The sequence below is a fragment of the Sesamum indicum genome, linkage group LG5, assembly GCF_026168435.1.
Source record: "Sesamum indicum cultivar Baizhima isolate 11 linkage group LG5, ASM2616843v1, whole genome shotgun sequence".
NCBI lineage: Eukaryota > Viridiplantae > Streptophyta > Magnoliopsida > Lamiales > Pedaliaceae > Sesamum > Sesamum indicum.
Genome location: NC_142661.1, coordinates 18,413,679 through 18,438,258, shown reverse-complemented (window position 1 = coordinate 18,438,258; position 24,580 = coordinate 18,413,679). Strand labels below are relative to the sequence as shown.

Sequence of the window (24,580 nt, the reverse complement as noted above, 5' to 3'; positions counted from 1 at the left end):
ATACCTGTTTAAAAATATAAAATCCCTCACTTTATATAAATGTAACACGGGACTGGTGACTGATTGAGATTGACAGTCAGGTAGTCTTGCAAATATGTCGTTAAGGAATCCAGCTGGCATCTTTAGAATTTGGTGACTAGATTGAGAGGGAGATGACCTCAAAACGGTGTTGTTATTGGGCCTACTTGTATCACGGACCAACCACCTCCTACTTGCCTAACTGCCTATTGTTATTTTCTAGGTTTTTGTTTTCATTATTAAACACAACAATTTAATCTTGCGTACGAGATACGGTCCAGCAAACTTGGAAAAGTTAGCCCAAAATTTTGATCTTGCGTTGGCGGGTAAGTAGAATTTTGAGTTGTAATGATGACCCCGAAATATTAATTTTAGGATGTATGTTTTTAGGAAAAATTGTAATTTTAATTTTATAATTTAGTGTTTGGTATTTTTTGTTGTATTCGAGTTGATTTTTATAATTTAGTTCTACTTTTTTAAATTTTGGTAATTTTAATTCTTTTATGAATAATTTAATCAACAAATTATATGCGATTTACAAAATAATCAAATTAAATAGTAATTTTAATCATGTAATTTAAAAAGGGTTTACACTTTTATGATCTTATATGAATTGTTATACTCGTACTTTTTATCTTGCATGAATTGATTTGCAATAACAAATTGCTATTTAATTAGGACATGTACATGCCACATTCAATTTTTTAGCCAAATTTGTCGGAAAATGACTAAATTAGAGGAATAAAATTTTATGTTTCCCATAATACAATAATCTGCATCCTTTATTTTAAATTGTATTTTCATTTTATATCTTAAAACATAATTTAAAAATATGAGATGAATAATAATAGACTTGAACAATCACATCAATGATTTCATATAATCCAATAATTAAATTGTGAGTTTTACTTATTATTACAGACTTGTTTCCGAAATCCAAGCCTCTCATTCTCCAAATCATACTCCATGTAAATATTCTGCTGCTGATAATTACCAAATATTATGGCCGGACCCGGCCTAACTCCGCCGCCGCCCCTGTCAGTCGTTATAGTCATGCAAACCGCCGAATCCACCAACGGCGAAAAGTAATTTTCCACCGGCAACGCCATCTTTGCACCGCCTTTAAAGTGAAAGGCCAACTCTGGTACAGTAAATGAATTTTCATCGGAGACCTTAAAACATGGTCCCAGCCCCGACAGGTTTTCGACCTCAGCCACTCTGCTGTAATTTTTACCCACCTGCTTCTCCAACTCCCCTGCCACTAATTCATACACCTGATTCTCCATGAAGGTGAAGGTGGTGCCGGAATCCACGATGATCCCGCCGCGGCCCTCGGCGTCAGCCACCAGAAATTTGTAAGGAACCCTGACGTCGACCCCGCCGACTGTGATTTTTTGTAGCGTCACGTAGTAATATTCTTTATAAGCTGGATGCTTTGGAGTCGTCGGGTTTTTACTGAAGGGTGTGTAGTTCATTCGGGCACCTTCAGTGCTGGCGTCGGCGCCGCTGGCTGTTTCTAATACAAGATTACTATGTACCGGTTCGTCGTCGAACTCATGAGAGACCAGACAGTACGAGAATATCTTGAGGCCCATCTGCGCCGGCAACGAGTCCGGTCCACGGCCAAACCCGGCAATTCCTGACGGCTCTGTGGACGCGAAAATAGAGCAACCAACGATGAAATTTTCCACTGATTTTTTGGGGAAGATTAGGGTTTCTGAGATTAGTAGCCCACTAGTTGATCCAGAGCCATAAGTAGCTTTGAACGGTGGACAAGATTCATTGCAGCCGGTTGAATTTTTCCGGCAGCCGTCGCACTGGACATTGGGGGAAAGCCATCTGCATTTGGAATCCTTGCATCCCACAATCTTAGTCGAAGAAGACAATCTTGGTAAGAAAGTGGTTATATTTGCGGGGTCCACCCCTATAAAATTGCAGGAACTGCAGGAAAAGCTGTCTGTGCATGGGAACCAGACCAGGCTGCTGCCGGTGTCCATGAGAAAGGATAACGTCTGCGGCGGAGTCCCGAAGCTGAGAGAGATGGAATAGCCGCCATAACCGTGTGGAAAGATTGGTGCTTTGACGGCGGAAGTGTTGGCCTGGGGGTGTTTGAGGTGGTGGGCTCTGGTGGCTGACGCGGTGGCGAGGTGGTTGAGCTTCTGCCATGGATTGGAAAGCGGTGGCGCTGCGGGGGATGGTGAGGTGGAGAGGGTGATGACAGTGTGGGCTGAAGAAAGGGAGAGAAGAAATAAGAGAGAAAATGGAGAGATAAGAGAAGAAGAAGGCATTTGAAGTTTTTAACTAATCGAATTATAGTACCTTATGGTCATGGCTCATACTTAAATATCATATCTTAGGAGTATAATTTATCCTTAATTAATATTAGTAGTTATAAACTATAACAACTAGTTTGAAAGTCGTAAATATATTTATACTCTATATTTTGGGCTATTTAAATACACTAATTCCACGGGAATTTTAATTGGAAAAATTGTAATTTGAGTCGGGACCTGTATTTTTTATCTTGATTGAATTGATTTTTGCAATTTATTCTTATAATTTTAACATTTTGAAAATTTCAATCAATGTGTTGGAAAATTATGTATGACTTGTACATGATCCAATTAAATTGTAATTTTTTAGTTATGTAAATCAATTCGTGCAGGATAAAAAATAACAATTCTTATGTAACATAACTAAAATTATAATTTAATTGAGTCATGTATAAGTCACACCCAATTTTTTTTTGCCTATGACCAAAAAATGACTAAAATTATTTATAAAAAAATTATAGAATTAAATTATAAAAATTAATTCATATGTAATAATTCATATATAATTAAATTATAAAAATTAACTCATATAGAATAAAAAAAACCAATTCCTAAATTTCAGGACTAAAACTATATTTTTCACAATTTAATTTATAAAATTTGATAACATCATCAAGAGACAAATTCAATTTTTTTTTTCTTCCAGTGACTCCAAAGCAAATTATTCACATGTAATAATTATATAAACCTCCTCTAAAATTCCCTCTATACAAATAAAAGTATTCTAATATTTTTAAAATTACATCCACCCTAGCTAAGTATAATATATTGGTGGCCTCATGGCACAATCAATAAGTACGTAAAATAGGATAAGAATTCTTCGTTTAATGCTTATATGAATATACACCATTTTATTTGTCAGATACATTAAATGCAACTTTGATTAAGCATACATATTATATTGAGATTTTCTTTTTCAAAATCAAATAAATAAATGTGGTGTAATCAATGAATTCGATGCAATATATTGTGAAATTTAGAGGAAAAAGAAGTAGAATACAAAAGGTGGGAGATAGAACCAAAAAAACAAAAAAGAGAATTAATTTAGTGAATACATAACGCATAGTATGTCATAAGATAGTTATTATACACCTCTTATTCTTAATAAATATGGTATAAATAATACAAAGTTTGCGATACGTTATTTTCTATTAAGTTTGATTATAGATAGCACATACATAGATATATTAATTAATGGAAAATGGATGAAATTAGAGGCTACCCTGTCTAGTATCGTTGGGGGTTAATTTACAATTGAAGTGCTTGGCAGAACCCCAAACCCATTACAACACCCGGATCTGATTTGGAATTTGGCTTACAAGTCATAACATATTGCTCGCCAAATATAAAGACAGTAAGAAAACGAGGGAAAGTTTATTGCAGCATCGAAATACAGGAGGAGGAGAAGTCCCATTCAATTTTGACATTAGGTTATTCCCAACCAACAGGCAAAACTCAATGTTAAGAGGTATGCTACATTGCAACAAAACTTTGTGAAAAACCTCTATAACTAGCAAAAGGCAATACCATCACACTTCTGTTGGATCTATCCAGCTTAGATTGCGGCAAAGTATTCCTTGCTAAGTTTGGGGTCCGGTTTCATGGATTTCTCACCAGGTTTCCATCCAGCCGGGCATACTTCATCAGGGTTCTCTTGCACGTATTGTAAAGCCTGTGGAATGCGGAGTGAAAATTTCATCAGTTTACTAAAGTTCGTTATGAAATAAGCTGCTTTTCTGTCAAGTTTACACAGCCATTAAGGCCCCATTTTGACAGCAGAATGGATTAGAAGCCAGGGATAATGTACCTGGAGTGTTCTCAGTGTTTCATCAACACTACGGCCAATTGCCAGATTGTTGATGGTGGAGTGTTGAATAACTCCCTCTTTGTCAATGATGAAAAGTCCTCTTAGTGCAATACCCTGACACGGCACCACAGATGATAAGATGGTTTAAATTATTGTCCATCCTTAGTCTTTAGCTCTCAGGAAAAAGTAACTATCGTAGTCCAATATTCATATGTTTAGTACAAGCTCACTCAGATTCATATATTGATGAGCTGTAGAATCTTTAAATAAAGCTGGATATCTGATCACATTATCCTTGTCATATCACATAAATGGGTCTAAGAGAAGGATCAGAACTGTCAAATTGGCTATTATTGCAAGGAGTGCCATATTTCACCAACTACCAACCATCCATCTTAAATTTCTTTATTGTGCTTGGAAACTTATACATGTTCAACTCCAGATTTAATCACATTTATGCTCTTTTTCTTTGAGGTGCTCCTAGATCAGCAACTTCAACAACACAAGTGGCTACCACATATAAGATGTTCAAATTCACCGCAGGTAATATCATGATTAGATTACTATGTGCAACTCCAATTGATTATCTCAATTCATTTGCATAAAGCAATTTACATACCTGATCAGGAATCAGCACATCGTATGATTTCGAGATTGATTTGGTCACATCAGAAACTAATGGATATTTTAGATCACCCAATCCCCCGGACTTTCTGTCTGTCTGGACCCATGCAAGGTGGGAAAACTACAGGACAGTAAAAATATCAGCAGTTTAATCAGTACTAAAGAAAGACTCAGCTCCAGGATGCAAGAGCACAAGGCCAAATTATCAAGACTACAGTGGTGTCTCTATCTATGTCGTCATTTAGAAACAGTAGCCCTTATAACTGCATATCAGTAGAAAATTAAGATAAAAAATCATCACAAGGCATTAGATAACCAAATGAAAAACAATACAACTAAGAGATAAAGTTGGACATGATACAAATGACATCTAGATAGTAGCTGCTTGAATAAATGAAGTCAGAATGAAAGAGTAAGTTAGTGAACAAGAAAATTCCAACCAGTTTAAAAGTAAAAGATAAGACTTACCACACTGTCGATGGATACACCTAAAACTTCTGTGTTCAGCTTCTGAAATTCTTCATATCGGTCACTGAAAGCAGTGATTTCTGCAAATAAATGATGGAAGAAATGTAAACATCAGCCATCAGCAAACAGAAATCCAAAGAGAAGGTGATGAATATGGTCACAGGATCTGGTTTAGGACTCACCAGTGGGGCAAACAAAGGTGAAATCCAGTGGGTAGAAGAAGAGTATAACATATTTCTTTCCTATATACTCAGAGAGTTTAACCTGCAAAACAATATTGAGATCAATGGGAAAACTATCATAAGAAAGGTAAAGCATGTATTGCACAATATAGGACCAGGGACACAGACAAGAAAATATAGGGGTACAGAAGACAATAGAGCTTGCTGATGGAACCATTTAAAGCCCTTTATTTAACAGTTGCATGGTTATTTTTGTTTCATGACCTTTACTCCAATACAAATAAGTGAAACAAGATGTGTACCCACACAATCATGATCCAAATAAAACCAGAAGCTGACTAGAGAAAACTCTGGTTTCAATTTGAAAGCTGTCCATCTTAGATATAAGTATCTTTAAGAGCATTAAGTTAAATGCTAATCCTTATAATAACAGTTGCAATAAAAGTCCAACAACCATGGAGCTACTGAACGAGAACCATGCATGCAAATAATAACAATTTAACTCCATTGATTTACAAAAAAGGATAAAGATGGCACAACCAGAAAGCACGAATTGAAAACAAGGACTTCCAGGAAAGGGAAAAACATAGGTTGTATATTCATCCAACATCCATCATTAGTTACCTTAATAAATTCCTGATCAAAAACAGCCTCTGCCTCGAAGTCTGGAGCTGTATTTCCAACCAGAGGAAGTTCACTCTGTCAGAAAATATAACAGTCACACAAGAAAAGAAGTTAGAGATAATCTATTGACATATGAAGACAGTCACAAAGCAGAATCCAACCACTCTGAAGATGCTAACTGATAATTTTGACTAATATCTAATCAACAGAAATTTCTTTAGATGTATACTCAAGAACAGAGAAAGGAACTTGACAACCTAAACCAAAGACCACCTTTTCTGTCTTAATTCATTAAGAGCAGCGGTAATGTCCAGTCAAAAAATTCTCCATTGCCAAAGGTTTTCTAGACAAAGAATAATGCAGTTGCATAATATCTAAATTCAAATTAAGTATTCAGAGACAAACTCTATACATTAGCTTTAGTACATTATGGAATTCGCAACCCATTTTATCCACAGTCAACATGCACACAACAAAATTCGATGAGAATTGACTTCCGGAGAAGCTAAAGTCAGCAAAAGAGCAGTTATGTGAAAATGGACACTGAAAATCGCTTCTCAACCAATAGAAGCTCGTTGAGCAATAAAGAAGAGAGAAAAAGCAAACCCAGATAGGAAACACCACCCAAAACCACTCAAGGTTAAGAATGGCAAATAAAATCAAATTAAACCATCGGGTTTTGCAACATGAATCACAACAATACACATATTCTAAAAACACACTTGGAGAATTAACAGAAACTGAAAAATAAACAAGCCCAAAAGAACATTCTTAGTTAAAAATTAGTACTGACATAAGAATGCATTCAAACATTTTAGCAGCCGTAATAAAAGAGGAAGTCAAACAGGAGACGTAATAGCAAAACTTACAGCACGGACGAGAAAACTTGGGCGTTTGGAGGTAGAAGAGCGGGAGGATAAGGAGCGGGGAAGACGGGATGCGACGGGTTTGCCGGAGAAGGAGGAAGCAAGGGGAATGGTCTGAGAAGAGAGGGATTTCTTGGAAGAAAGGAAGGCTTTGGGATTGGAAGAGAGAAGAGCAGCCATGGAAGTAGCAGCTGAGCAAGCCATTGCGGTTGAATCCAAATGGAAGGATCTGGAAAGTGTAGGAAGGTAGGTGGCTCTGGCTGTTGTTGATGTGTATATCCCTATGGTTTGGGGTCTTAAGGTGGAGGGTGGAGAGTGGTTGGTCAGAAGATAAGCCAGAAACGGCGTCGTTGTATGGACTAGGTTGGGCCTTTTACGGGTTAGTTTTTTCTGTTGTTATTTTGCCTTTACTTTTTAACATTTTCCTTTTTTTTTTTATATATATATTTACTAGAGAAAAAGGCCCAGATTACTCAATATGGTGGACTTGAACACATTCATGGATGACCAAAAAAAACATATAAAATGGCTTATCTATTCTAATTTTAATTTTTCAAAAAAGTTTACTACTTTTAACATTTCTTTTTTCACCCCAATATTAAAATTAATAATCCCATTTAGTTTATGTTCATACATTTGAATTTTACACATTGAAATTCTATTATGTATCTTGTAATTTAATATTGGGACTAATTAATTTTGAAAAATCCTCCGCCATCATTATATTTATTTAAATCAGCCACGTCCTAATATATATATGATTTGAATAGTTCTCGAATTATAAGTTTCACTTCATAATAAATTACAATTTTTCAAAGTTAATTAATTTTAAAATAGAAATTAGCATAGATCTCTTAAATGTTTTCTTGATATTTCATTCGCTTATGACAATAATGCCGCCCAAAAAAACAATGCTCGATTCAAAAGAAATTGGATCGTACGATTACAATAATCAAATTGGACGATAGCTTAACAAATTATGGCGAGAAAAATATTTTGCAAAAATTGAAATAATTAACTGAAATTTAATTACAACTAAATTTATATTATTAAAAAAAAGGGGGGGAATGTGAAAAGACAAAAAGCCCTAGGAAAGAGGAAGAAGAAAACAAAAAATGGGCTCCAAGGTGAAGGAAGCAGCACTACCATTATCCTCCCAAGTCCAAACTGGAGATTTCCAGATAACACACGCGGCCCTCTCCACCTTATCTCCTTCCTCAATTCCTCCTTTTCCCCACTCCTCTCCTCTCCAAACATGTAGCAACCATGCAAGAAACTCTCCACCTTTCCTCCTCCTCCACCATTCCCATCTCCCGCCCCAAACACCTCCATTTCCCGCCCCATTCCTCCCCCAAATCCCCCACCATTTCCCTCCCCCCCGCACCCAAACCTCCGCCCCTCAAGTCCCCCGAAACTCAATCCCCTCCCATCATTTCCCCTCCGCCTTCCGGAAACACCCAGCTCCAAGAATTGCTCCTCTACTTGGATTCTCTGGGCGTAGACTCCTTTTACTGCCTCCACTCCCACCCACCCTTGATTTCCACTCCCCTTTCCCAAATCAAGTCCACCGTCGACTTCCTCTTTTCTCTAGGCCTCACCGCTCAGGATCTCCGCCGGATTTTCCCCATGTGTCCGGAGCTCTTGACCTCTTCCACTTCCTCTACTGTAATTCCGGCCACCACTTTCCTCCTCCGAGAGGCGCTAGTGGAAACCGCGGGCCTCCGCCATGTCATCCACCGCCGTCCCCGCCTCCTTGTATGCAGCGTCGAGCGCCAGCTTCGGCCTACTCTGTACTTCCTCCAAGGCACCATTGGTATCGATGATGTCAGCAAGTGGGCTCCGCTTTTATCGTGCTCCGTTGAATCCAAGTTCATTCCTCGGATTGAGTACTTGCAGAAACTTGGGTTTTCGTACAAGGATACTATTATTATGTTTAGGAGGTTCCCGTCGTTGTTCTGTTACAGCATTAAGGAAAATTTTGAGCCGAAATTTGATTATTTTGTGGTGGAAATGGGGAGAGAATTGAAGGAACTGGTTGCGTTCCCGCAGTACTTTTCTTTTAGCTTAGAGAATAGAATAAAGCCGAGGCACAGGATGTGTGTGGACAAGGGCGTCTGCTTGGCATTGCCTACTATGTTGAAGTTGTCGGAGGGACGGTTTCGGGAGAGGTTGGAGGTGTGTTGTAGTTCGTCCGCTCCGGTGAGAACTTCTCCCTTGTGGTGCACAAATACAAATACTGATGGTGATAATGTAACATAGATAGAATGAAATTTCTTGATAAATTTAGCATCATTTGTTTATATTGATAAATGTACATGAATTCTACTTGTGAATGATTATCAAGTTAGTTCAGGTCCTTATCCTGTTAACATTATTACCAAGTGTTTGTGAATGGGCCTGTGCCAGCTGCCAGTAATATTATTCTGTCTTCGAGTATGTTTTCGTCTGAGCAAAGATTGAATGAAAACAAGGTTTATTATTGAATGTGATCTGAGGAATGTAAAAAGAACAAGCTTGACAACAAAACGAGAATTGAAAGTATTTAAAGTGAAGTAATGCTTTTCAGCTTCTAGAATTTGCTAATTATATTCTCTAGTTGACACGGATTGTGTACAATTTTATTTTCATGTGCTGTTGAACTTTGCAACTAAGTGCAGTGAGATTCTGCTGTGGTTGCCTCTTATATCTTCCTTAACTGATTTCAGGAATAGGTGGAGGTTTGTATCTATACACAGTTGTGCACTGGCGAAAATGCTATGTGTATTGTGCTTCCATATTTGATGTGAGAACATCTGTTTTGTGTTTATTGCACTTTCAGCAGCCTTATTCTGAGCAATCGTTCACCTATTGGAACATTCTCTGTGCGGGATGAGGTCTCATGTGGTTCAGAATTTTGTTGCTTAGATGAGCCTTTTTCGCTTTTCTAAGCTAGATGACAATAAGTTGCTGTGTGGCCTCTCTATTGGTACCTTCACTAGTGAGTTATCTTTTTGTGAGTGCAAGCATCTGTTTGCACCACGCCTGGTAGATGAATCCAGTTTAAGTGGCAACTTAGGATGGTTTTTTACTTCTCAAACACTTTGCGTCTTTGTTCAATTAGGATGAACCCTGAAGTCTTGAATCACATGTTAGCATATTCTAAAATTAGTTTAATCAGGTGCACGACACGATTGTAGTATGTAGATTTTTTTAGATACTTTATGCCTACCGACTGCAGTGTGGTGTAGAGGATGATTGTTATTTGAACTTCAGATGGAACCAACTTGTACAGTGTGTGATACATTGATTTTGTAGCCTTGGATGGTTGATTGACGACGTCCTCTAATGTGGAGAACAATAAGGGACATCATGATCAAAGTGCTCGTCTCTTTTACATTTCTAGAGAATGTTTGCTATTGTTCTTGTATCTAAATGATCTACTACCAGATGGATCCTTGATCTAAAGGTTTATTGTGCAAGTGTATACATCAAGTATTGTCGACCGCGAAGGTGGAATAGATTTTTCTTTGTCATTGGATCAAGCTGCTGGAGATGCATGCGTTTTCGCTAGATACTTAATTACCCGTGTGCATTAACTTTTTGGGGATCCTATGCGACATTAGAATCAGGAAAATGAACTGCAAAAATCTGTCTTCTTGTTAGGGAATTGAAGGGGATTTCTTCACACAACACATGCAAAAGACATTTTCTTTCCGAATCATGAGAAAGAAATTATTTGAGACGAGAACAATCATGCATCAGAGTGCTGGTGGTTGAGGTCCTGACGATTGCTGGTGGTTGAGGTCCTGAGGATTGCTGGATTCGTTCTTTGTGGCTGTCTGTGATTTCGCATTAATGTTGCATAGATGATGATGATGATGAGATCACTTCTACTTAACTCTAACGAATCTGCTTCGTTGATAGACAGTTTCCAAAAGTGCGATTAAGCATTTAGCTATTCATATAAAAATCTTGTAATGAATCTCTTGTTATCAGTTGAGATCAAAGGAAATAACTTGGGTAAATTGAGCTGCCACAAGGTTGCCAACATCCCACCACCTTTTTCTTTCTGGCTATCCACATTTGAAAATCCCAGATCCAGTTCTTCTGGACTGCGGAAACTCAGTTGTAAGAGTTGGTGAATGTGATTGGGGTAAAAGTAGTGTTCCACCAAAATGACTCTAATTTGGGCAGGGGCCATACCGAGGCGACAGGTTTCTTTAGAGTTAAATCAAGTTGTTGGCCAATCTTGTCATAACATTATTCCTGGCGTTTACCAATAACACATTTGTTACCGTCAAACTTCTATTATGCAGACGGGACATTCTACACTAACGTTGCCGGTCCATTTATGACTTTCATATCATAAATAAGGATACAAACAATTTATTCAAGAAAAAGCACACATAATTTATTTAAAAAACAATTAACAGTGTCCTAATTCTCCCAATTCCATTCTCATTAATTTTTTAAAAAATGACATTTTTTTCAAATAAAAATAACTATTACTAAAATAGAATCACGACTTTATAATTTTTGCCAACTAAATTTGCTTTAATTGACAAAAAAATCAATACTATAGTCATGCATTATATAAGTTGTAATTTACTCATTTATAATATTACAGAAAAATATCTTTTTTTTTAAACAATTGTGATAGCCGGACTCATTACCATTTTGGTAGTACAGTAGTAACTATATATTTATTGTTCATTTTCGTAGTGTTGGATGATTAATCCATTATTCATGATAAAATTTAATTTGGTTTAATTTATTGATTCGAGTAACTACATATTCTTTTAAAGTGAATATATCATATGATAATATAGTCATAAAATCACCTTAAATTTTTTTTTTTAAATAATAATTATATAATTAAATTACATACTTGATGTAATTCGAACTAATAATTTCAAATTTATTTACGAAATCTCAATATCAGCCGCCGGTCTAAGCATCAGGTGGCTCAAAAGACCTTTTTCTTGGTCCGTGGACTTACCAAAGAGAGAGAGAGAGAAAAAGAGAACTGAGGGTAAATAATTCTTCTATGCCACACGAAAGGGAGGCAGTTGTAGTGGACTCGCAGGGGCGGCAATGGAGTTTTGACCTTTATATCTTAGGGTGAAGAGGGGCACACGCTAGGAGCGCGTGGCGGAAATAGCTGGGTTAGCTATTTGTATGAAGGACACTAAAGGCGCGCATTTTCCCGATTCCACTTCTTTCTTTCCGTCCTTGTTCTTTAATCTAATTTTGCACCTCAGCTCCCCAGGTTTTACCTAAATATGAATATATCTCCTCCTTTGGATGTTCAGCTCTCGAACAACAAAACGTTTCATGTAAAAACGAACTGAGTTAAAATTTCAAAATACTAATAATGACCTGCTGAATATCGAATTCAATAAAAATCGGTTGGGTTCATTTTTTTTTACCAAATTAACTGTTTTTTAAACTATAAATTAATATATGTAATTTTTTATTTATTACATTTAAATGTATAATTATGATGTATATACATATTTTTTTTGAAAAATTTGATATTTGGTACAGTATTCCGGTACCGTACTGAACCCCAAAATTGTTTATTGAATACCACATCAAACTTTTCGGTTCAATTCACTACGATTTGATTTATCGAACTGTACACACTCTTAGCTATATGTTTGGGTTCTAGACACTTGTTCAATAACAATGATCTATTTTACAATCTAATTTTTTTACCACTATCAATACTTTGTTGGGAGGGGCGTAATGTTTTCGTTTCTATTCCAAATAAGACTAATTCCATATCCAATATGAGATGAGAATACCAGTGATCTAAAAAAAAAGGTACTAAAAATTTGAGTGGGGTTATTATAATGCATTTTTTGAAAATAAAATCGATACATGTCAGTTATAAATTTAAGTTCATATAATTTTTAAAATATATTGTCTTACTACAGTTATATATTTGATCAGTGTATCATTTTTAAAATTATTAATTTTCAAAAGATTCTTTTTTTGATTCTTGATCATTAAGAGCTGGTATGTTTTTTGCTTGATTACAAAATATATACTGTGTTAGTCAATCAATGAAAAGCTTGTTGTAAGCTAACATTTCTTTTTTATTTTTTGGTATTACAAGTAAAAGCTATTATTTTTAAAAGAAAATTACAAAAAATAGCATGACTTCTAGTTTGATGTCACTGATCATCGTTATACATAGTTTCGCGAGCATATAAAAAAAATTATGATGTGAAATGAAAAAAAATACAATCATGGCGTAAGATGATGACAAAAATTGATGAGAAGTAAAAATATGGTGTGACCTCAGATCGAAAAACATAAATTGTAATTGTGAATTTTTAAAAAATATGAAAATTTGTGAAAAAAAATTATAGAAAACTAAAGTGAGATTACTAAAAAATACTAAAATTACTATTTGTTATTTTTTATATGGGTATAAATAAATTAAGGGATAAATTTGAGTATTTAAAAATTAATACAACAAAAGATTTTATCTGATAATTGTATCAATTCTAAATTACATATTTAAGTTAAAAAATGAGGAAGCTAGAGAGGGCATATATAGTGAATAAATGAAAAGATTGAGGAGCATATTGCAAAAAGCAGGGAATAAGTAATTTTCATTCTCATTTTCTCATTTTCTCTCCACTTCCCTCCACATCTATCCGAACCAAAATTCCCTCCCTTCCCTCGTTTTCTACTTCCCAGCCCAACTCGCACACACAACACGCACTCACGTACACTACTTTTCTCCATAAAAGTATCAAAACCCTCATTTTCGCTCGCGCTGGAAATCTAGAACCCTTAGATAAGCTCTTGTAGCTTTGTTTATTTGATTTAATTGATCTGATTAGGCAACAATTAATGGCTGGGCTTGGAGCTCGGACCGGTGACTCAGGGGCAACGCCTCCGGCGGCGGCTGTGAGTGGCCAGATTCTCAGCAAGCAGCAGACTCCGCCGAAGATGATCGGGCGCCACCTCGCCTTCGCTTCTATGAAGCCTCCGTTTGTTCTCCCAGATGACTACCACCGGTTCTCCACTCCGCCACGCGCCGCCGCCGATCATCCGCCGGAAGCTATCATCGTCAAGTCTACCGTACGTCCAGTTCTGTCACTAGTACTTTTTCCTATTTCGACTGGTGTTTGTTTGCTTTCTTCTGTTTCTATTTTTGGACTCTTTCTCAGCTATTAATTTTTTTGAAATGAGTTTAACTGTTTTTGTTGTTAGTGGACGGGTTTTATTGAATTATCGCTTGTTAGCGCGATACGTTTGAACCACTGAGAGCTAAGACTGCTAGATTTGTCACCTTATATGTTTAAGATAGATCTATATATGTATGATAGAAGAAAAAGAGAATTCTAATTCTCATTCATACTCATATAGAGAGTGAAGTGCCTGTATTGTGTAAATTTGATACCTAAATATCTTCATAGCATTTAATTCTCTATGTTATATTTGATTTTATGACACGATATAAGAACCACCCTTGAATTTGTCATGTCATTTTGACCCCGCTATATATAATTCTCACATTGATGATTATTGGTATAAGATGATAATATCTGCTCACAAAATGTCACTTCATTAACATGCGCAACCCATGACATGTAATGAAGCCACTTTGCTTTTACTTCAGATGTTTAACCATTGCACAACCATAAATCATCATAAACCAGAAGCAGTTTGTCTACATTTTGAAGTTCCTTATTGCCAGTATATGACGAGTGCATTGTCAATCATGTCTGCTGACTTCAGTGTTCAATGGTGTATCTCAGCCTTTAAAGCGGAGGAACGGGTATGAAAACAATGAAGTTGAGTCGAGTGAGTGGTCAGCAAATCTGGGATACAGTGATATGGTTAATAGTCCCTTCCATAGCTCTAAAAGGAGAAAGGATAAAGGGCCGCTCAAAGTCATGAAGAATAATAGATCTGTACCTTCAATCCTGGTCTCGAATGTTGGTAAGACTTGTTCTCCTAGATTTGTCATTTTCTGTTTACCAACTTCTGAGAAAAAAATAATGGGAGCATTATTGGATTTGGATTTGATAAAAATGGCTTCAATTGCAAATTTATTTGACTATTGATAGTTTCATTTATATATAAATGAAATAACATTATAATTGCCAAACTTGCAGATGCTCCATCTCCTCTCACTCCTGGAACCTGTCGCTACGATAGCTCCTTAAGTAATCACTTTACCCTGCTTATGACATTAAACTTTTAAGCTGTAATTGCACAAGTATATTTCTGACTAGCATGGGCAATACTTCTCAGGTCTTTTGACCAAAAAATTTATCACTTTAATAAAGCATGCAGAAGATGGTGAACTTGATCTAAACAAAGCAGCTGATACTTTGCAGGTGATGCTTCTGTAGGATGAATATGTATCATTTTGGCTACATATTAGAAAATTTAGTTGAAGTTTTGCTATGCAGGTGCAGAAGAGAAGGATATATGACATAACCAATGTGCTTGAAGGGATTGGCCTTATTGAAAAGAAGCTTAAGAACAGAATCCGCTGGAAGTAAGCTCGTGTTGCATCTCAAAAATACTAGGGCGTTTGCTTTTATATTGCATATCGTAGTCGACTTAGGGAGTGACATTAAATGTTGCGATTTAATGTGAACATATTATGATTACATGCTAGGGGGCTTGATCCTTCAAGACCTGGAAAAGTAGACAATGATGCCACTCTTTTACAGGTAAGAAGGGACATGATTATTTTTGATGATTTTTAGTTTGACCTACTTTACTTTATTTTATCTATGAAGTTTACTGATGCACTTGACTCAACATACATGGTGCTACTTTGAATCTTTTTAGGGTAAAATCATGTAGGAATTTGTTCATATTTGAATCATCTGCAATGTTCTTTCCCTTGTTGCCTTCTTGCAGGCAGATATTGAAAACCTGTCCGTGGAAGAGAGAAGTTTGGATGAACGAATAAGGTTAATAGTTTATCCCTGTCAAGCAAAAGACGGCTGCAATCTTTATATTATTGTTTTATGTGCTGATTCTTCAGGACAATTACAGGCAAATGCAGGAAAAATTGAGAGAACTGAGTGAAGATGAAAACAATCACAAGTAATTCTTAATTATACTTGTAATTATGTTAACTTTATTAAACTTGAATATTTTCTGTTTGCTAATGCTCATATTAATTTTTGGCTGTTGTAGATGGGTGTTTGTAATAGAAGATGACATTAAAAATTTGCCCTGCTTCCAGGTTCATTTCTTGTCCTTATATGGTGTTTACGCGTGAACAATTTTCATGTACTAATAAGATGGAAGGTAGAAATAAGGTGGAAAGAGTTTCTTTGATTAATGTGGTGCTCAGGATTGAGTTCAGTCTTTTGAGTGTTTTACTTTTCTAACAGAATGAAACCCTCATAGCAGTGAAAGCACCCCATGGCACCACCCTTGAAGTCCCGGATCCTGACGAGGTATAGCTACAGTAACTGAACTTCCATGACTGTACTATGGAGGCTTTTGATTACATAATTTCTTTCTATACATAGGCTGTTGACTATCCTCAAAGGAGATACAGGATTATACTTAGAAGTACAATGGGTCCTATTGATCTTTACCTTGTCAGGTATCATTTAGATTCTTTTTGACACCTATCCTGGCTAACCTCATTATGTCCCGCAAACTGTCATTTATCCTTTCTCCATTTTCTGTATCTCTTTCATTTTGACTCAGCCAATTTGAGGAGAAGTTTGAGGAGGTGAATGGAGTTGAACAGTCAATGAACTTCTCTCTTGCCCCAAGCTCCGGTTCTAATGAGAATCCAGAAATGGACAGAGCCTCCATAGAGCACAGTCCCGAACAAATTGAAGCTCAGTCACAAGAGACCCATGGACTTAACTCTATTGTTGGTGAATCTACTGGAGGAATGACAAAGATCATCCCTTCAAACATTGATGTAAGTCTGCTCTTGCTAACTAAATGTTTTTGACTTATTGAACAGAACAAATAAACAGTTATTTCTGTTTTTATTGTTCTCTCGAGAATGTTATCTATCACATACTTGTATTAAAGCTGAAAGGTTTAGCTATCTGGTGCAATTTACATTTTGCAAGGCCAAAAATACCTGATATTCTGGTACTTAATTTAAGAGTTTATTTAGGATAAAGTGCTCAAAAGTGCAGTGTTGAAGATGAGATAAAGTGGTAAACCACTATGGTCTAGTGTGTTTCTGATAAGGATTTCAATATTCTTGAATGGTGGCATTGTTATGGTTCAAATGCCTATTTGACAAAAACCTTCATGGATATTTGCAGATCTCTTTGATAAGAGGCTTCTGCATTTTCTCTGCTATTCAGAGACATTAATTAGAAATTTATTACTGCAAGGTTTTTGTTCAACCTTTTTGTGTTTTTGATTTTTGCAGAATGATGCAGACTATTGGCTTTTATCAGATGGGGATGTCAGCATTACAGACATGTGGAAGACAGATTGTATCCTTATTACTTTTCTTTTTCTTTTCCTTTTGGATCTCAGGCATCTTATTGAAGAATTCATTCTTTAACTTCCATTACAGCTGGTTTGGTGTGGGATGGGATAAATATGCTTGATGAGGAGTTGGAAATTGCTGCACTTGGTACAGCAAGACCACAGACACCACCATCTGGTATTGCCAATTTAACTCCTGTTGTCAACTTCCCACCTAGGTGATCGGTTTTGTGTAATCTATCAGACCAGCTGACCAGTGAACTTCAGATGGTAACATGTCGTTGCCGTCTCCCTGCATTCTCATCTATTCACTTCTGAAAACATTGAATACATCAGCTACAAACTTAACTCATAGCAGAAGAGGGCACGTGAGGAGAAACCAAACCGATATAGCGGGCCACGGGAGCTGAAGCTCTTAAAGCATTTCTCAAATGGTACAGATCCCAGAGGTGAATCTCCAATTCTCCATGTGATTTGGTGGGATTGCCTGAAATGAGATGGGTGTGACATCTGACATGGGCTAGAACCAGAACACATGAATTGAGACTGAAATTACTTGCATTCCTTGCTCCACAAACTTGGTGTGAAGAGAACTGAAATAAAAGGAAAAAGATGTATCATTGTTCTGCAAAGACATTTTTGATAAGATGTTGAAAAGTTATTTATTAGAAAAACTTGATGAACAATGTAAATAATCTTGGACTAATTTGTGTTACAAGATCAAGTTTTCTTTTTATTTATTTGAAAAATTTGATATTTCGGATGTCAGTCAACTTAACAAGCAAATAATAAAACGAGTTCAGGTAGAATTAACCCGAGGTCGCATCAATCTTCACCTATATACCACGCAAAATTTGTTAAACTTGGTTCTGTAAGAAGATTGACGAAATTGAATGAACACAAAGCTAAATAACTTGCTAGGCTGGCAACCCAAATACCATTTTGTTAATACAACTTTTAATTAATTTGTTAAAAATTAACAATTGCTGGAGTAGCTCAGTTGGTTAGAGCGTGTGGCTGTTAACCACAAGGTCGAAGGTTCAAGCCCTTCCTCTAGCGATTCATTTTCAGCCTCTTTTTTTCCCTAAACCAAATTATTATCACTGTTTTTATCCAGTACGATGAAAGACTATATTTTTACTTTTTATCACCTCAACTAAATTACTCAGCCGTCCAACCCCACAAAGTCAACACAAACTACAGTAAATTATATATATATATTTTTATTGTCGCAGATTTAGCTTATATTTTCTGCAGGAAAGTGAGACAGACGGGACAGCCCAACCATCATTTACCATCCCCAGTCCCACGCTCCAAAAACAAAACCCCCAAATCATCCGACGGGAAACGGAATCACAGCGAAGCTCTCCTGCTGAACCATTACCTAACAATGGCGATTCCAAGATCACCAATTGCTCTGTTGATTGCAGTATTATTAAGCACAATATGTTTGGGAGCATGGGGTAGCGACTCGAACGACGTCTACTCGCCCTGCGCTGACGCGTCCATACAGAGGTCCGACGGGTTTACTTTCGGGATCGCGTTTGCAGCCAGAACGGCGTTCTTCTTCAATAATTCTGTTCAGCTTTCACCGTGTGACCACCGCCTCTCGCTTTCCTCCGCCAACTCTCAGGTCGCGGTTTTCCGCCCTAAAGTCGACGAGATCTCTCTCCTTACCATCAATACTTCCAACTTCTTTCCGGTACTGATCCTTTTAAGGAAGTCTATTTATACTTGGATGCTTATTAGTTGCTTGAAGATTGTTTATGTTTTCAGATTATTGCTTGAAGAATTTTTTAATTTTACTTTTCTGGTCAGGTTCTTTGGATTTACTTTATAATACTGTATTTAATTGATGTAAACATGTTTGGGTATATTTTTTCAGAGTAATTTTATTCTTATTACTTGCTGCTAAATGGAGATTGTTAGATGAGTGAAGGTGGAAGTTCATGTAAATGCAAAACATCGAAACTAAAAAGGGACTCGTCATCTATTGGAGCAAGTTGCCATATTTATCTAAGTAGGAGTCCGACTAGCATATGAACCAACTACATGTAAGTGTAATACTCTTGGCATGTGATCACATGGCAAGTGAATTGAATTTCCTATCTGATTGGTTCAGTTCGACTAGACCTCATTTGGATAAGAATTTTTCTGCATGCCATTTGTGATTCCTAACATCCAAAATTTTCCCTTCCCATACCCTACTATACAGAGAGAAATTTGAGGTATTGCTTCTGGGAGCATCCACAATCTTTCCTTAGCATAAGGGTTGCATTTTTGTGCTGATACCATTTTGATCCCTGTACACGATTCTATTAACAGAATCACTAAGTGCAACAAAACTTACAGTATAAGAAGATTTCTTCTCACCATCCCAGTTATTAAGACAATGTTTCTGTCCTCTTTGCTCATATTTATCAACAGATTAACCCAAATGATAGTTTGTGGTGTGCACCTAATTCTACCTTGAAGCTATTGGTCCATAGTATCTTTTTGTATGCACATTAGCGCTATGCTCTATGTATTCATCTCCTGCAATTCCTTTTCTCTTCCTTCCAGGATTCAGTTGGAGGTTATATGGTGGCATTTGCTGGTCGAAGATATGCTGCGAGATCAATTCCTGCCTTTGTTGCAAACAATACATACACTATCACCAGTTTTACTCTGGTAATGTAGTTTTCACCTTACTGTTTCATTTCCTTCATGAAATCAACTCATCACATCTATTTGGATAATTTTTGCTTTGATGCAGGTTCATGAATTTAAAAAGGGGAGACTGCAGAACTTGTACTGGAAAAGAGATGGCTGTGCTTCTTGCTCGGGCAAATCTAATTTTGTCTGCCTTAACAATCAAGACTGTGCCATCAGAACGAATAACTGTAAAAATCGAGGGGGATCTGTAGATTGTAGCATTGGGATACAACTGGCATTTTCTGGCACTGACAAGCATGAGGCGGTTTTCAACTCATGGTATGAGGTTAAAAACCTTCGTCAGTATTCCCTCTTCGGCCTTTACTCAAATCTGAGGGATTCTCTCACCAGTCAATACAACAGATTTTTCTAATTGCATTGGATATTACTATACATTTATTAATCTTGTAATTCTCTGTTTAAGTGTGTCGTGTCGTCTGTCGAGCTTCTGTTCTTGCTTGTTTTCGACATGCTTCAAGGTCTTTATGGTTGTGTAAATGTATTTACGCACATGATGTATAATGATGTTCTGAAGTTGAACCGGTAATTTATTCACTTCAACGTCTGGAGAAATCTTTGTCAGGATTGTTTGAGAATATCCAATCATGATTCTAGATGAATACTATCATTGAAGTTTAGGGATTCGAAAACATCAAATAACTTTTAACAGCTACAGTAGTTCTACAGGATTTGCTTGTAGAACTATCCTCTCCCTATATGACTTCCAAATTTTGTTTGCTATTAATAGAAAGAATCACATTGATTTCTTCTAGGGTCTTTAACCTTGATCTTCCAGTGTCCATCAGGAAAACTAGCATTCTTCGCTCTATTTCTGTACTTCTGGATCCTGACATCCATTGCAGGAGTCAAGGAGCAAAAATGTCTCAGCTTCTTAGGCATGGTGTCGTAAACACGCCACCACCTCTCATTAGCCGAATCACTGGCGAATTTTTGAGTTTCCAACTTATCCCAGTTACAATCATAGTCTTTATAACACATCCAGGGCTTCAAACCAAGGTAATGTATAGTGTACATATCATGAGGTATCTCATGTGTATAATCATGATTAGAGCCAAAGAACTTGAGCTGATTCAGCTTGGCCGGAAGGCGGTGCCACCAGGGGAAAACTTCATTGAGAAACCCCTGATCACCCCCATTATACGACCCCACCACGAATCTTTTCTTCATCAGGGTCTTGAACGTGCACATAGACGGCTCTACTAACATCAACCCTGAGTTGAAAATGTGCTTATCGTTACCAACAGCTGACAGTTGTGGGTAAATGAAGAAGTCATCTAAGTTTCTTGTCACAATGAGATCAGAGTCTATGAACATGACTTTGTCATATTCTCTTAGTTGCCATATCCGGAGCTTGCTGTAATTCCACTCATTATAGGCATCTTTCTTCGAATGAGGGCTCCTTATTCGTTTGATCCGCTTGATTTTCCATCCAGCTGACCGGAGGCCCTGAATGGATTTTTCAGAAATGTGGTCGTCGGCCAGCAAGACGAGGTCTTTGGTTGAGTTTGATTGAATGATGCTTTGGGCTAGAGCTATTGCACCACATACATAGGCTTCTGAAGAATGTAGTACAGTAACATAAGCCTCTCTTGGCATGTGGTTGTTGCTTGTCACGCTGTGCCTTCTCCATAATTCTTCCCCTGAAATTCATTCATAGCAAACAACTGAGTAATTCATTCTAAATTGGTTTAACTATAGGGCCCTTCCAAGTACAGGTAGTAATACTTAGAAATTTGATGGATGTTGAATTCATTCTTAGAAAAAGTTCACACATTACTAACCAGATTGGGCAAATGGAGGGGCAAGTTGGCAGCTACCCACAGGCATGAACACCTTTTGTTTGATCCTCCTCAATTCAGGTTTGTATACCCAAGAGTTGCCATCATGCCACAAGAGATCATCACATCTAAAAATCTCCCACATTGGTCCACATGAGCCTATAAACACAGCAAATACTGGTCTACTAACCCCATTTTCCACCCTCCCACTTCTTACCAACAAGTTAGCTACCACTAGATTCACTTGCAACCTAAAAACATTCCTCATACCACTATCTCCTGTACAAGGAACCCTAGCAACTACAACATCCAACTTCCCATAATCCTCGAATTTAGGCATAGGGAACTCCGGGCAGTTCGAAGGTGAGTTCTCATTGATCCACTCTGGAAACAAGTCCGACCACTCAATGCCCTCGTCCACTGGGTTGAGCCGTACCTTTACCGTCTTCCCCCTCGTGTGAACTTCATCCTTTATCATTGTTTCATCCATGTTCACAAACCCTATGTTGATGTTCTCGTCTCCCATCTCTCGTGCAACAACCTCAAACCATTTAGGGTTTCTTGCTGATTTAGGGTGTGTGTGGAACTCATTATGGAGTTGTTTTAGGTAGTGGATGGTGAAAATTAGGAGGGCAATCAAGAAAAGGATGAAGGGAAATGTTAAGGGCTTTGGTTTGGATGGTTTGGAAGCCATTGATGTTGGGGTTTACACGTCTTATTTTCTTCTTATATATGTGAGACTTACGAGTTTGAGTTCTGTTAGGTGGAGCAACAAAAGCTAAGTGCATGGATGCACGTTGCAGTTTTATATTCCGTGTCTAATCCGTTTGTATTAATGTTTTATAATACCGATTCGCACATCAGCCTGCTAGAATGCGGGTGGCATGTAAGAGATTTGAATACTCTCTTGCAACAAACCAACTTTTCTAACACTTACAAGCCCGCATATCAGGTTTTGGTATATTACGAAATCGGATGAAGTTACATATGTGCGTGTATATATAGATTTATATATTAAGGTTAGATTAATTGGTTTATTAATCCATACCGAATCAGGTCTAAAATATTTAGCTTTATCATTGGAATTACGCTACATAATCTACAAAGCCAAGTATGTGAAAATAATATTGGAAAGACCCCATTATAGTTATCCAATGTTTAAATCGGTAAGATCATAAGGAACAAGAGAAAGCTCATAAGAAACAACAAGCATATATATATATATAGCTACCTGGGGCATGGGTGCGTGTATCTATATGTAGGTATGATTGAATTAAACTATTAATTGCCTACTGACCATCGATATAAAAGAATTGTTCGTATGGTTGTGGTTAGTCCATTCATACTCAAATTCAAGTTGTTTCTAACTGAGTTGGTATGACTCGAATGCATAAGACGAGGGGTCTTAGGCTATTTTAGGCATTAATAAACAATAGAGTTGGAGGCATCATGTCATTTCAAGATATTTAAGTGTGGTCCACACATCACGTAGTAATGGGGATTTTGTTTTGTCCCTCTCAAATTTTAAGATTACGACCACATGCTGCCTTTTACATGACTTAGTTATTTAATTTCTGATGGCAAGATTAATTTAATTTGGGAAATAATGTGTGCATTCTTTATATTTTGAATGTTCAACTATTTTTTAAAATTATAAATCACGGGGAACTAAAACTTCGATTTTGCGAATGATTTTTTAAATTACGGTATTGCATCAGCTGCGTTACTTTTTCTTTTTCAAATATTATTATCTTCAAGTGCAAAAATGAAATCGACCAAAAGCACCATTCTACCGCAATTACGGAGTGAAAAATGCATTTTTTAGTTTAGAAGAATTGATTCTAATAATAAAGAACGTTGCAGTGACTAGCTTAACGAGAAAATTCATTTTTTTATATAAATCGAAAATTTTTGGAGGGGTACAATAGTATAATTTTAATTTTTTTTTGAAAAATATAATTTTATATTTTCAAAAATGTAATTAACCATAAGAAATATGATAATTCTTATGATTGTAAAAGAACCACAGTAAATAATAATTAATCACAACTAAAAAATAATTATTATTGACTATTAATTGTTATAATAAATAAAATTAAAATATTAACTATAGTTAATAATCATTACAAATGCAGCTGCGAGTTGAAGAGTCCCTTATGATCATCAGCTACCATAATCAGGAGTAGGGTAGAAATTAAATAAAGTTAATTCTATTATAATACAATCTTCATTCTCATCATCAATACTTAACATCATCACCCACTTTTATAAGATTAGTTTATTAGTCTATTAATTAACCTATAATCTCATACTTATTTGGCCTAATCATGCTTACTCATTACTTCAAATCTTTTTGCTTAGAGTATGTTCATTTATTAAAAGAATATGAAACCCTATCATGATCATAATTAAGAAGCACTTATACCAACTTATGTTTTTACGATGGAAATAAATTATAAAAAAATATTATAAGTTAAACAATAATATAAGTCCGGAGTATTATTTGACGATAATTTTAGTATTTGTAATTTTACCAAGAAATTATAGAAATTTATTTGGAGTTATTTATAACTTTTTTTTAAATTAACTTAATTTAAATAATTTAAAAATAAAAAATAAAAATCAACTATTCTCGGCAATAAGATGATAAAGTTTATTTTAATTGATTGTAATTTATAAACACCTCCTTAATGGATAAGATTCAAACCTCCCTCCTATTTTCAGGGGT

General features: G+C 36.4%; 6 protein-coding genes and 1 non-coding gene across 10 annotated transcripts; 4 read left to right on the top strand and 3 right to left on the bottom strand.

Moving 5' to 3' along the window:
- Positions 1-871: 871 nt before the first annotated feature.
- On the bottom strand, positions 872-2,510 carry LOC105161801 (putative aspartyl protease At4g16563). Its single transcript, XM_011079615.3, has one exon. It carries the CDS (start codon positions 2,304-2,306, stop codon positions 924-926), a length of 1,383 nt encoding a protein of 460 aa, XP_011077917.2. The 5' UTR covers positions 2,307-2,510; the 3' UTR covers positions 872-923.
- Positions 2,511-3,697: 1,187 nt separating this feature from the next.
- Positions 3,698-7,213, bottom strand: LOC105161707 (2-Cys peroxiredoxin BAS1, chloroplastic). Its single transcript, XM_011079494.3, has 7 exons — positions 6,926-7,213; positions 6,057-6,131; positions 5,433-5,514; positions 5,251-5,330; positions 4,778-4,903; positions 4,159-4,272; positions 3,698-4,023 (listed from the first exon to the last, which is right to left on the bottom strand). The coding sequence occupies exons 1-7, from the start codon at positions 7,124-7,126 to the stop codon at positions 3,907-3,909; spliced, it is 795 nt and encodes a 264-aa protein (XP_011077796.2). The 5' UTR covers positions 7,127-7,213; the 3' UTR covers positions 3,698-3,906.
- An 857-nt stretch (positions 7,214-8,070) lies between these two features.
- EMB3114 (Mitochondrial transcription termination factor family protein) lies at positions 8,071-10,940 on the top strand. 2 transcript variants are annotated; one of them, XM_011079492.3, is made up of 2 exons: positions 8,071-9,121; positions 10,565-10,940. In XM_011079492.3, the coding sequence occupies exons 1-2, from the start codon at positions 8,189-8,191 to the stop codon at positions 10,676-10,678; spliced, it is 1,047 nt and encodes a 348-aa protein (XP_011077794.1). In that variant the 5' UTR covers positions 8,071-8,188; the 3' UTR covers positions 10,679-10,940. The 2 variants fall into 2 exon arrangements, with proteins under 2 accessions (XP_011077794.1, XP_011077795.1); XM_011079493.3 differs by lacking the exon at positions 10,565-10,940 and adding an exon at positions 9,628-10,297 and having other exon boundaries at positions 8,074-9,121.
- A 2,607-nt stretch (positions 10,941-13,547) lies between these two features.
- Positions 13,548-18,095, top strand: LOC105161705 (transcription factor E2FA). 3 transcript variants are annotated; one of them, XM_020693677.2, is made up of 14 exons: positions 13,548-14,008; positions 14,680-14,863; positions 15,040-15,090; positions 15,179-15,264; positions 15,340-15,428; positions 15,552-15,606; positions 15,800-15,852; positions 15,938-15,988; positions 16,082-16,130; positions 16,282-16,347; positions 16,423-16,499; positions 16,607-16,829; positions 17,298-17,364; positions 17,718-18,095. In XM_020693677.2, coding segments are annotated over exons 1-14 (1,293 nt in total). In that variant the 5' UTR covers positions 13,548-13,768; the 3' UTR covers positions 17,720-18,095. The 3 variants fall into 3 exon arrangements, with proteins under 3 accessions (XP_020549336.1, XP_011077793.1, XP_020549335.1); XM_011079491.3 differs by having other exon boundaries at positions 13,549-13,999; positions 17,448-18,095; XM_020693676.2 differs by having other exon boundaries at positions 13,549-14,008; positions 17,448-18,095.
- A 249-nt stretch (positions 18,096-18,344) lies between these two features.
- TRNAN-GUU (transfer RNA asparagine (anticodon GUU)) lies at positions 18,345-18,418 on the top strand. Its single transcript has one exon. It is a non-coding gene; the product is annotated as a tRNA-Asn (tRNA).
- A 185-nt stretch (positions 18,419-18,603) lies between these two features.
- LOC105161704 (uncharacterized) lies at positions 18,604-20,608 on the top strand. Its single transcript, XM_011079490.3, has 3 exons — positions 18,604-19,061; positions 19,922-20,029; positions 20,115-20,608. Exons 1-3 carry the CDS (start codon positions 18,750-18,752, stop codon positions 20,424-20,426), a joined length of 732 nt encoding a protein of 243 aa, XP_011077792.1. The 5' UTR covers positions 18,604-18,749; the 3' UTR covers positions 20,427-20,608.
- An 84-nt stretch (positions 20,609-20,692) lies between these two features.
- Positions 20,693-22,546, bottom strand: PGSIP4 (plant glycogenin-like starch initiation protein 4). The gene is made up of 2 exons (XM_011079614.3): positions 21,856-22,546; positions 20,693-21,714 (listed from the first exon to the last, which is right to left on the bottom strand). Exons 1-2 carry the CDS (start codon positions 22,544-22,546, stop codon positions 20,795-20,797), a joined length of 1,611 nt encoding a protein of 536 aa, XP_011077916.2. The 3' UTR covers positions 20,693-20,794.
- Between the last annotated feature and the right edge of the window lie 2,034 nt (positions 22,547-24,580).